This window comes from Engystomops pustulosus, chromosome 1 (assembly GCF_040894005.1).
Source record: "Engystomops pustulosus chromosome 1, aEngPut4.maternal, whole genome shotgun sequence".
NCBI classification, from domain to species: domain Eukaryota; kingdom Metazoa; phylum Chordata; class Amphibia; order Anura; family Leptodactylidae; genus Engystomops; species Engystomops pustulosus.
In genome coordinates this window covers 268,281,569-268,294,695 of record NC_092411.1, presented here as the reverse complement: position 1 = coordinate 268,294,695, position 13,127 = coordinate 268,281,569, and the positions used below count along the sequence as shown (strand labels likewise).

Sequence of the window (13,127 nt, the reverse complement as noted above, 5' to 3'; positions counted from 1 at the left end):
GTTACCAACATCCAGAGGTCCGTCTGTAACTAGGGGTCGTCTGTAAGTCATAGTCTGCCCTTGTAAAATGGAATTTTTATATCTAATTTTGCTATTTTTTTTTTATTAACCTGCACTATGGTATTTCACAGATGTTACTTTTCCACATCCAGTCAGAAAATGTAGAATGCATCCTATTAATTATTCTGAGCCGCCAGATCTGGATGTGGAAGCTAATAATGGAGAAAAGATAAAGAAAGGTTTGTATTCCATAACTTGTAAATATATGTTTTTTTTCATCACAAACTGCATAATACAGTCTACATATAGTAAATCCTCTGTTACAGCTCATATTCCTTTTAGAACACACAGTTGCTTTGTTCCCCTTGTTACACTGATCACTACAGATACGTTGGTAGGAACATAAAAGTAATTTTACTCCATTAAACTAGCAGCCCCCTTCTGTTGGTGAATGAAATTCCCTTTCCAGAATTCCCTTTTGTATGTGAAATCTCATACAATTAGCTATAAAAAGTCTCCTTCAAAGTCATGTGAAAATGAGCAGAGAAGAGTCATATTTTGCTCAGATGAGTCAAGTTTAAAGACTGCAAGGGGAGTGTCACCCATCTTCTGTTCCATACTATGTAGAAACATGGCATACAGGTAGTTAAAGACATAGTTGTGAATGTGAGCTGAAGATATAGATTTCTTCCTTTATCTTTATCTGCCTGTCTCTAAAATCTTGTAGATCACAAAAGTGATCTGAAAGAAAAGATTCTTACAATGCTGGAAACGGGACGCAGCTGATAGGGCAGGTCTGTAGTGGGTACTGGGGCATGGAGTAGTCTTTGTCCCCGGAGCTGTCTCGAGCTACACCACGCCTGTCCCCCAACCACACACACACATAGCCTTAGAAATTAATTTGCATATTCCAGTCTGAAGCGGCTGCACCCCTGATTTAGTAAATTTGGGAATCCCTCAGAAAGTAGATTCCCCATGGTAGATTTCCTTTTAAAGGGGCGTAATGCTTATTCAAACAATCCACGGGATGTGTGCTAATGGTGGTCAGGGTGGAGTGAGGCCTCATCTGCTATGGAACCCTATGGTTATTGTTTCCATTTAGCTGAGCCAATTTAAAATATTTTAACTTTTCAACCTCTGGTCTATTCTCTGTTTTATTATATTATAATAACATATCTCCTTTTGTCCTAATTTGAAAGAACCAGAAAACCCAAAGCGGCACAAAACTGGAACAAGGAAATTGCATGAAATTAGCATGAAAAGAATGAAAAAAATGAAACTTTCAAGGAAGAACTGGGAATCTGTACAAGGTTTGTGTTTGATCTGTGTGTGGCACTTACCCCGGGACACTTTATTTTGGGCTTCAGGAGGAGTGAAGGGTAACATAGAGGGAGGAGGGGTTGTCTAGAATCTTTGTATTAAAGCTTAATCAATTATTCAATTGATTGGGGAGGAGGGGGGGAGGGTCTTACATGTGTCACACAAGCCATTCAGCTAAATAAAAGCCATGCCATGCTTGGGACTGGATTGCAATTTTGGACACGACCACAATTGTACGTATAGCGATGTTTCTGGGAAAACCATAAACCCATTCTTTGATGGCCTCATAACTTCTTGTTGTCCAGGGATACAACCTATGACTGTTAAGGTGGAGTTTCCTAAACAAGTTTTCGATGATAAATTTAAAGTGCGTTGTGGTGACAAGACTGGAATCTTCAAGAAGGAACTCTGGACCGGAAGTAAGTGTTATTACTTAGCAATTACTATTGTATTATTGGTGTATACACTGAACTATATAGCATTAAAGAGATTGTCCCGAGGTGGAAAAACATGGCTGCTGTCTTCTAAAAGCTCCACACCAGATGGTTTGTGCCAGTATTGCTGCTCCGCTGTATAGAGATGAATGGAGAGTTGCTATACCACGCACAAGCGATGGTCTGGAGAGGAAAGCAGACATGTTCTTCAATCTCCGAACAACCCAAACCAGTAGATGAGGATTATGACTCCTATGGAAATCTGTACATACAGTTGGGAAAAAAGTATTCAGCCACCAATTGTGCTTGTTCTCTTACTTAAAAAGATGAGAGGCCTGGAGGTGACATCATAGGTAGAACCGCAACTATGCAAGACAAAAATAAATCCATAAAATCACATCAATTTTTAATGTTTTTTTTTTTTTTGCAAATTATGGTGGAAAATAAGTATTTGGTCAATAACAACAGTTCCTCTCAATACTTTATTATATCCTTTGTTGGCAATGATAGTGGTCATGCATTTTCTGTAAGTCTTCACAAGGTTGCTGGTATGTTGGATTATTCCTCCATGCAGTTCTCCTCTAGAGCAGGGATGTTTTTGAGCTGTCGCTGGACAACATGGACTTTCAACTCCCTCCAAAGGTTTTCTATGGGGTTGAGATTTGGAGACCAGCGAGGCTACTCCAGGACCTTGAAATGCTTTGTACGAAGCCGCTCTTTTGCTGCCCTGCCGGTGTTCTTAGGATCATTGTCATGCTGAAAGACCCAGCCACGTTCAATCTTTAATGCACTTGCTGATGGAAAGAGGTCTGCACTCAAAATCTGACAATACACGGCCCCATTCATTCTTTCTTGTACATGGTCGTCCTGGTCCCTTTTGCAGAGAAACAGCCCCTTGTCATGATGTTGCCCTCACCCCCCCCCCCCCCCATGCTGAACAGTAAGTCTGGTGATCTGTGGACGCAACTCGACATTTACTCTCCTCCAAACACGACAAGTTTTGTTTCTATTAAACACTTATGACCATATGAGATACTCCCAATACTCTTCTGGAACATGGATATGCTCTCTAGCAAACTTCAGACGGGCCGGATATGTTCTGGCTTAAGCAGGGGGACACGTCTGGCACTGCAGGATCTGAGTCCTTGGTGGTGTTACTGGTGGGAGCCTTTGTTACGTTGGTCCCAGCATTCTGCAGGTCATTTACTCGGTCACCCTGTGTGGTTCTGGGATTTCTGCTTCCTGTTCTTGTGATCATTTTGACCCCACGGGATGAGATCTTGCATGAACTCCCTGATCAAAGGAGACTATCGGTGTCTTTTACGTTTTCCATTTTCTATTATTGCCCCCATAGTTGATTTCCTCACACTAAGCTGCTGCCTATTACAGGTTCAGTCTTCCCAACCTGGTGCACGTCTACAATTTTTTGTTTCTGGTGTCCTTACACAGCTCACCGGGTCTTCACCATAGTGGAGGCTGGAGTGTGACTGTTTGAGGTTGTGGACAGGTGTATTTTATACTGATAGCAAATTCAGACAGGAGCCATTACTACAGGTAATGAGAGGAGGACAGAGGAGCCATTACTACAGGTAATGAGAGGACAGAGGAGCCATTACTACAGGTAATGAGTGAAGGACAGAGGAGCCATTACTACAGGTAATGAGAGGAGGAGACAGGAGCCATTACTACAGGTAATGAGAGGAGGACACAGGAGCCATTACTACAGGTAATGAGAGGAGGACACAGGAGCCATTACTACAGGTAATAAGAGGAGGACACAGGAGCCATTACTACAGGTAATGAGAGGAGGACAGAGGAGCCATTACTACAGGTAATGAGAGGAGGACAGAGGAGCCATTACTACAGGTAATAAGAGGAGGACACAGGAGCCATTACTACAGGTAATGAGAGGAGGATAGAGGAGCCATTACTACAGGTAATGAGAGGAGGACAGAGGAGCCATTACTACAGGTAATGAGAGGAGGACAGAGGAGCCATTACTACAGGTAATGAGAGGAGGACACAGGAGCCATTACTACAGGTAATGAGAGGAGGACAGAGGAGCCATTACTACAGGTAATGAGAGGAGGACACAGGAGCCATTACTACAGGTAATGAGAGGAGGACAGAGGAGCCATTACTACAGGTAATGAGAGGAGGACAGAGGAGCCATTACTACAGGTAATGAGAGGAGGACAGAGGAGCCATTACTACAGGTAATGAGAGGAGGACAGAGGAGCCATTACTACAGGTAATGAGAGGAGGACAGAGAAGCCATTACTACAGGTAATGAGGGGAGGACACAGGAGCCATTACTACAGGTAATGAGGGGAGGACAGAGGAGCCATTACTACAGGTAATGAGAAGAGGACAGAGGAGCCATTACTACAGGTAATGAGAGGAGGACACAGGAGCCATTACTACAGGTAATGAGAGGAGGACACAGGAGCCATTACTACAGGTAATAAGAGGAGGACACAGGAGCCATTACTACAGGTAATGAGAGGAGGACAGAGGAGCCATTACTACAGGTAATGAGAGGAGGACAGAGGAGCCATTACTACAGGTACTGAGAGGAGGACAGAAGAGCCATTACTACAGGTAATGAGGGGAGGACACAGGAGCCATTACTACAGGTAATGAGAGGAGGACACAGGAGCCATTACTACAGGTAGTGAGAGGAGGACAGAGGAGCCATTACTACAGGTAATGAGGGGAGGACACAGGAGCCATTACTACAGGTAATGAGGGGAGGACACAGGAGCCATTACTACAGGTAGTGAGAGGAGGACAGAGGAGCCATTACTACAGGTAATGAGAGGAGGACACAGGAGCCATTACTACAGGTAATGAGAGGAGGACAGAGGAGCCATTACTACAGGTAATGAGGGGAGGACAGAGGAGCCATTACTACAGGTAATGAGAGGAGGACAGAGAAGCCATTACTACAGGTAATGAGAGGAGGACAGAGAAGCCATTACTACAGGTAATGAGAGGAGGACAGAGGAGCCATCACTACAGGTAATGAGAGGAGGACAGAGGAGCCATTACTACAGGTAATGAGAGGAGGACAGAGGAGCCATTACTACAGGTAATGAGAGGAGGACACAGGAGCCATTACTACAGGTAATGAGAGGAGGACAGAGGAGCCATTACTACAGGTAATGAGTGGAGGAAAGAGGAGCCATTACTACAGGTAATGAGTGGAGGACAGATGAGCCATTACTACAGGTAATGAGGGGAGGACACAGGAGCCATTACTACAGGCAATGAGAGGAGGACAGAGGAGCCATTACTACAGGCAATGAGAGGAGGACAGAGGAGCCATTACTACAGGTAATGAGAGGAGGACAGAGGAGCCATTACTACAGGTAATGAGCGGAGGACAGAGGAGCCATTACTACAGGTAATGAGAGGAGGACAGAGGAGCCATTACTACAGGTAATGAGAGGAGGACAGAGGAGCCATTACTACAGGTAATGAGTGGAGGACAGAGGAGCCATTACTACAGGTAATGAGTGGAGGACAGAGGAGCCATTACTACAGGTAATGAGAGGAGGACAGAGGAGCCATTACTACAGGTAATGAGAGGAGGACAGAGGAGCCATCACTACAGGTAATGAGAGGAGGACAGAGGAGCCATCACTACAGGTAATGATAAGAGGACAGAGGGGCCATTACTACAGGTAATGAGGGGAGGACAGAGGAGCCATTACTACAGGTAATGAGGGGAGGACACAGGAGCCATTACTACAGGTAATGAGGGGAGGACAGAGGAGCCATTACTACAGGTAATGAGAGGAGGACAGAGGAGCCATTACTACAGGTAATGAGAGGAGGACAGAGGAGCCATTACTACAGGTAATGAGAGGAGGACACAGGAGCCATTACTACGGGTAATGAGAGGAGGACAGAGGAGCCATTACTACAGGTAATGAGAGGAGGACAGAGGAGCCATTACTACAGGTAATGAGAGGAGGACAGAGGAGCCATTACTACAGGTAATGAGAGGAGGACAGAGGAGCCATTACTACAGGTAATGAGAGGAGGACAGAGGAGCCATTACTACAGGTAATGAGAGGAGGACAGAGGAGCCATCACTACAGGTAATTAGAGGAGGACAGAGGAGCCATCACTACAGGTAATGATAGGAGGACAGAGGGGCCATCACTACAGGTAATGAGGGGAGGACAGAGGAGCCATTACTACAGGTAATGAGGGGAGGACACAGGAGCCATTACTACAGGTAATGAGGGGAGGACACAGGAGCCATTACTACAGGTAATGAGAGGAGGACAGAGGAGCCATTACTACAGGTAATGAGAGGAGGACAGAGGAGCCATTACTACAGGTAATGAGAGGAGGACAGAGGAGCCATTACTACAGGTAATGAGAGGAGGACAGAGGAGCCATTACTACAGGTAATGAGGGGAGGACAGAGGAGCCATTACTACAGGTAATGAGAGGAGGACACAGGAGCCATTACTACAGGTAATGAGAGGAGGACACAGGAGCCATTACTACGGGTAATGAGAGGAGGACACAGGAGCCATTACTACGGGTAATGAGAGGAGGACACAGGAGCCATTACTACAGGTAATGAGAGGAGGACACAGGAGCCATTACTACAGGTAATGAGAGGAGGACAGAGGAGCCATTACTACAGGTAATGAGGGGAGGACACAGGAGCCATTACTACAGGTAATGTGAGGAGGACAGAGGAGCCATTACTACAGGTAATGAGAGGAGGACAGAGGAGCCATTACTACAGGTAATGAGAGGAGGACACAGGAGCCATTACCATAGCTCCCAACCGTCCCGATTTTGACGGGACTTTCCCGTTTTTCGTACCTCTGCCCCGCGTCACGGGCAGCTATGATATTGTCACGGATTCTCCCCCCAGGTCCCGCTGTGTCCCGACGCTGTGTCCGCATAGTAAGTACTTTGAAAGCCTGAACTCACAGTACAGAATGGCTTCTACAGACATCGGGAGGGAATCCTTTTCAGAGAAGTGTCGGCTTAGCGGAGAGCAGGGACCACGTCATCAGCTTCAGATCAGTATCTGTCCATATATGGTCACTGCATCTCCTAGGGTTCCCCAGAGCAGACATCGGGCAGGGAATCCTTTTCAGAGAAGTGTCGGCTCAGCAGAGAGAGCAGGGACTACGTCATCAGGTCAGATCAGCATCTGTCCATATATGGTCACTGCATCTCCTAGGGTTCCCCAGAGCAGACATCGGGCAGGGAATCCTTTTCAGAGAAGTGTCGGCTCAGCAGAGAGAGCAGGGACTACGTCATCAGGTCTGATCAGCATCTGTCCATATATGGTCTCCAGGGCTTCCCCAGACACAAGCTCTTTATATAATTAAATTAAATAAAGTTTTGGCCAGGCTGAGATTCGAACCTGGGACCCTCTGCACTGCAGACAGGAGCTTAACTAACTGAGCTATAAGCCCAGTGATACAAGTCTGAGGATTTCTGGTAACTAAGAAGTGTTATCTGCCAGTGTTACACTATGACACAGACTAATGCACTGATATATAGAGAGGGATCTTCTCAGAGATTATTATTGTAATTATTGAGACTATTATTACTATTATTATTATAAATTTTATTATTTTTATTATTATGGAGATGATTATTAATAATGGTAAAAATAATAATAATCATCTCAATAATAATAATAATAATAATAATAATAGTCTCAATAATTACAATAATCTGAGAAGATCCCTCCCTATATACCAAGGCAGTATATAGTCATAGTTCTTAGTTACCAAAATTCTCCACATTGTTAATCACTGAGATTATAGCTCAGTTGGTTGAGGCGCTATGTTATTATTGTACGTGGACACTGCAGGTTCTGGGTTCAAGTCCCAATGAGGATAATTTTTTTTTTTTTTATTGAGATGATTTTTATTATTTTAATATGGCTAAAATTTGGGGCGTGGCCAGGGAGTGATTGGGGGTGTGGCTTAGGGGGATCGCCACGGCACGCTACGCGTAACGCCATTTTGTCCCTCTTTCCTTTTCACAAATGTTGGGAGGTATGCATTACTACAGGTAATGAGAGGAGGACACAGGAGCCATTACTACAGGTAATGAGAGGAGGACACAGGAGCCATTACTACAGGTAATGAGAGGAGGACAGAGGAGCCATTACTACAGGTAATGAGAGGAGGACACAGGAGCCATTACTACAGGTAATGAGAGGAGGACACAGGAGCCATTACTACAGGTAATGAGAGGAGGACACAGGAGCCATTACTACAGGTAATGAGGGGAGGACAGAGGAGCCATTACTACAGGTAATGAGGGGAGGACAGAGGAGCCATTACTACAGGTAATGAGAGGAGGACACAGGAGCCATTACTACAGGTAATGAGAGGAGGACACAGGAGCCATTACTACAGGTAATGAGAGGAGGACAGAGGAGCCATTACTACAGGTAATGAGGGGAGGACAGAGGAGCCATTACTACAGGTAATGAGAGGAGGACACAGGAGCCATTACTACAGGTAATGAGGGGAGGACAGAGGAGCCATTACTACAGGTAATGAGGAGAGGACACAGGAGCCATTACTACAGGTAATGAGGGGAGGACACAGGAGCCATTACTACAGGTAATGAGAGGAGGACAGAGGAGCCATTACTACAGGTAATGAGGGGAGGACACAGGAGCCATTACTACAGGTAATGAGAGGAGGACACGGGAGCCATTACTACAGGTAATGAGAGGAGGACACAGGAGCCATTACTACAGGTAATGAGAGGAGGACAGAGGAGCCATTACTACAGGTAATGAGGGGAGGACAGAGGAGCCATTACTACAGGTAATGAGAGGAGGACACAGGAGCCATTACTACAGGTAATGAGAGGAGGACACAGGAGCCATTACTACAGGTAATGAGAGGAGGACACAGGAGCCATTACTACAGGTAATGAGAGGAGGACACAGGAGCCATTACTACAGGTAATGAGAGGAGGACAGAGGAGCCATTACTACAGGTAATGAGAGGAGGACAGAGGAGCCATTACTACAGGTAATGAGAGGAGGACACAGGAGCCATTACTACAGGTAATGAGAGGAGGACACAGGAGCCATTACTACAGGTAATGAGAGGAGGACACGGGAGCCATTACTACAGGTAATGAGAGGAGGACACAGGAGCCATTACTACAGGTAATGAGGGGAGGACAGAGGAGCCATTACTACAGGTAATGAGGGGAGGACAGAGGAGCCATTACTACAGGTAATGAGGGGAGGACACAGGAGCCATTACTACAGGTAATGAGGGGAGGACACAGGAGCCATTACTACAGGTAATGAGAGGAGGACACGGGAGCCATTACTACAGGTAATGAGGGGAGGACAGAGGAGCCATTACTACAGGTAATGAGAGGAGGACACAGGAGCCATTACTACAGGTAATGAGAGGAGGACACGGGAGCCTATTAAAGAAGTTACAGGTCTGTGAGAGACAGAAATCTTGCTTGTTTGTAGGTGACCAAATACTTATTTTCCACCATAATCTGCAAATAAATTCAATGTGATTTTCTGGATTAGCTTTCTCATTTTGTCTCTCATAGTTGAGGTTCTACCTATGATGACGATTACAGGGAGAACTTGCACAATTGACTAAATACTTTGTTTCCCCACTGTACATGTATATCCAGTGCCCGGATTGGATTCCTGCAACGTTTTATTTTTGCAGACTCGAGTAAAGACCTTTGCATCGCTTCTGGACACAAGGCATTTTCAGTGACCAAATTTGAGAAATATGGTGGAAGAGGAGCCAGTAAAAACTGGAAGAAAACAATTCAATGTGAGGAAATCAAATTGGAATGTTTAATTAAGGTATAAGATTTTTTTAGAAAAATCTCTTGTAAGTATTACCATTGCTCTATAGGGGTGTTTTCATCTCAGACATGTATGGTATATCCACATCCTATACCATTCAGTGTATGTGCAATAGATGAGGATCCCACCTTTGGGACCTGCACTTATTTTGAAAATGGGTGTCCCCCAACTCTTGACACAAAGCCAGAGAACTAAAGAAGGGATGGAAAACCCCTAAGTACAATTCACGTCAATCTGTACCGCTATTTCATCTCATCTCAAAATAAGCAATGCCTCTTTATAAATGGGTCGATAATTTTCAGGAGAAAAAAAATTGGCACAGGCTCACAAGGGGTTAAAAGAAACAGAATAGTACTTACCTGTTGAATCCATCACTGTGAGTCTCCGTTGCTCTGTCTGGTGTTTGTTGACTTTGCTGCAGCAGTTACAGTCTGTGTACATGCACAATCACTAGCCTCATCAGTGAAGCCAAAGCATTTGGTGACATCACTTCCATAGCATGTGACTGCTCAGCCAATCAGAAGCATTGATGTGACCTGATCATTGAGGCCAGTGATTTTGACCTGCCATGGACACAATGGGGGGAATTTGTCAAAACTTCTACGGCACAAAAAAGAGACATAAAAGCCCTGAAATAATCACAAATGATATCTTACCGCTAGCACTTTGTATTATTCCCGCCACCTCCATTCCAGGGGGGGGATAAAGGGGAGATGGTGACTTTTCATATGCAAAAAGTCGCTGACTGCACTTATTTCTACGCCAGGTGCTTTGTGGACGAGAAATAAATTCTGTGCAGTAACACAATGGACACATAAAGAGGCCGGAGCCTTTTGATGTATCCGGCTGTGCCATCATAATGCGGCACACAAGCTCCGGAGTATGATAAGTAATCCCCAATGTCTGTGATGTTACCACTATAGGGATCATGGAAGATTAAAGTAACGCATGGGATTTAGAAGATCCATTGCCCTTTCTCTGAAATGAACAACCCCTTTAAAGTAGAGAGGTCCCCAGCCAGAGAAATCCCTAACCCTAAAGTCCATTCATTACATCTCGTTACATGTCGCCTCAAAGCAGTATATAGAAAAATGTCTAAAAATGTTTGGGTAACCATTGCCTTCCACTTTTATTCACCAGGCTGGAATCCTGAAACGTCCCGTTTGGTACAAAAGAAAGAACAAATGTAAGTGAATTGTATTATTCACACTATTATAATATGGAATGTTGGTAAAAAAAATTCAAGTGTAGGTCTAAAAGGGGTTGTATCAAGTTTGACTGCTATTCCCTAGGATAGAGGAACAATATGATCAAGGACCCGACTAATGAAACCCTCCCCACCTCCCCCCATTGATCACGAGAATGGGGTCCCACTCTTATTGATGAAGTAGGAGGTGTAGCATGTGTCCTGCCGCTCAATTCAATACTATGGGAGTGTTGGAAATTCCAAAGGAGATGGCTCCAGTATCTCCAGCAGTCCCATTCCCAGTGTATGATAGCGCCTGAGATAATTGAGCTCTGTGTTTTGCAATTTTCACCACTACCATAGTATTGAATCTTACACCAGGATGCATTCTTTGACCTGTCACTTCATCTGTTAGGGAGAATGAGATCCCTGTTCTCATTATTGTTGGGGCTCCGTTCACATGATCGGTGGGGGTCGTAGCTGTCGGACAACCAACAATTAGATTGTTCGCCCTCCCAATCCTGTGAATAAAGAAACTTGGTACAACCCCCTTTAAGATCGCCAAACACTATTTTGACCTTTTATGTCTTAGTATCAAGCACTGACCTTTCATAGGGTTTATGAATTTTATTTCTATTATTTATCTAGAAATGACCCAGAAGGTACAGTGAAAAGATGATGGGTGCTCACACTCTATCCACCAGCGACTCAGGAAGATGATGGCTGTAAATAGAGAAAAATGTAACTGGATGGTCACCAGATATCTCCATGTACTGCTCGTATCCAGAGAGGATAAGGGATGTAATATGTGACTACTGTTATACAGCAGCACTGAAATAATAGAGAGCATTTTGCTAATATATCGCACATGGCTCCATTGCTCCATTGAGAGCACTGTTTTATGTTGTAGAAATGTTACCTTACTTCGTCCACCACTAGGAGGAGATCTTTGTCCGGCTCTTTTTTTTTTTTAAATCTACAGATCGCCCTCTAGTGGTTGCAAAAGGAAGCTAAGAATGAATTGTATATAAACTATAAATGCACTAATGAGGTTTTGTACAAATTATTGTTAGGAAGAAAACATTTTCTTTTAAATTTGATATTAACCAGAGTAAAATATTTCATGTCTATTATGTTAGTGATATATGTTATAGTGATATATGACTACAGATGCCACTAACTTGCTGAGCTGTGTAGTTGGGGGTTGTATTGTTGTGTAAGGCAGGTTGTGGTAGATCAGAGTATTACAATTTTACCTTTTTTTTAGCATTGCAATTTTGTAAAATTGTATAAGTCTTCATTGTACATTTTATTAATTTCTTATTTGGAGACCTTGTAAATATTAAATATTTCTGGGTATCATGTGTCCTGTCCCTGTGTAAACGTTGCAGGTCACCACGTTGTGGTTAAACCTAGTGGAGATGTGACTTATAGGACATGTTACTCGCAATTGTTATGGGACAATGCAGCTGGAAAATGTAGTCAAGGCCACCCCACTATTATAGGGTGACTGCCTACCCCTATGGAGATCAGGTAGTTCACTGAGACATCTGTGTAGCTGTTATCTTCTGCCCTAAAGGCCAAACATGCTTTTGGACTGCGATTGCTGGTATTAAAAAAAAAATAATAATAATAATAATTGTAAGCCTTCCCACAAGGCCCTTCTGCTGGACTTCAGTGATGCTGTTTGAGGACCTTCAAAGGTCCTGGAAGGGCTCATGTATATATGAATGCTAAGAGCTGGCAAACATGTATGAGGATTTCATGGCTGGAAGTCCCTCTCTTTATTATCTCTGCAATCAGAATCAGTCAGAATCAAACTTTTGAGTCGTTTGGGCCCCAAGAAGCCTTAGAAGCCAAGAACTCCAATCTGCTACAGCCTACAGTCGACATCTAGAAACACATTGGGGCTCATTTACTAAGGGTCCTGAATATTTCCGATTTGCCCTGAATTGCCCCAGGTTTTTGGCACACGCGATCGGATTGTGGCGCATCAGCATGGCCGTCGGACAGGGGGCGTGGCCGTCGGACAAGCTGACGGATTCGGAAAAACCGCGGAGTTTAAAAAACAAATTGCTGAGTTGCCATTTCCTGACCGTATGGTAATGGACAGAACTTTCTGGTTCTGGCTTCCAGAGGCTAATGGGTTCTAGGTGTTTGGTCCACACTGAACACATTGATGTCTCAGGGATATCAGTATGAGAAACCCAGATAATCCCATCTGGACAGACACCCCCCTCTAAGAATAGCTGAAATATAAGCAACTGTTCCATATCTGAGAGAAACACCTCTAATAGAGGAAGACTTAAAGGGCCAACCTGCTTCT

General features: G+C 44.2%; 1 protein-coding gene across 3 annotated transcripts in view; it reads left to right on the top strand.

Annotated features, from left to right (window-relative positions):
- The window catches only part of LOC140079981 (uncharacterized), a 36,592-nt gene extending 24,438 nt beyond the window's left edge, over positions 1 to 12,154 (top strand). For 2 of the 3 annotated variants that reach the window (XM_072126130.1, XM_072126128.1), the window contains 6 exons: positions 132 to 239; positions 1,200 to 1,310; positions 1,626 to 1,739; positions 9,470 to 9,612; positions 10,756 to 10,801; positions 11,450 to 12,154. In XM_072126130.1, the coding sequence (XP_071982231.1) occupies positions 132 to 239; positions 1,200 to 1,310; positions 1,626 to 1,739; positions 9,470 to 9,612; positions 10,756 to 10,801; positions 11,450 to 11,451 (524 nt within the window). In that variant the 3' untranslated portion in view covers positions 11,452 to 12,154. The remainder of the gene's footprint in view (positions 1 to 131; positions 240 to 1,199; positions 1,311 to 1,625; positions 1,740 to 9,469; positions 9,613 to 10,755; positions 10,802 to 11,449) is intronic. The other variant, XM_072126129.1, reaches the window with a different exon arrangement.
- Positions 12,155 to 13,127: the final 973 nt, after the last annotated feature.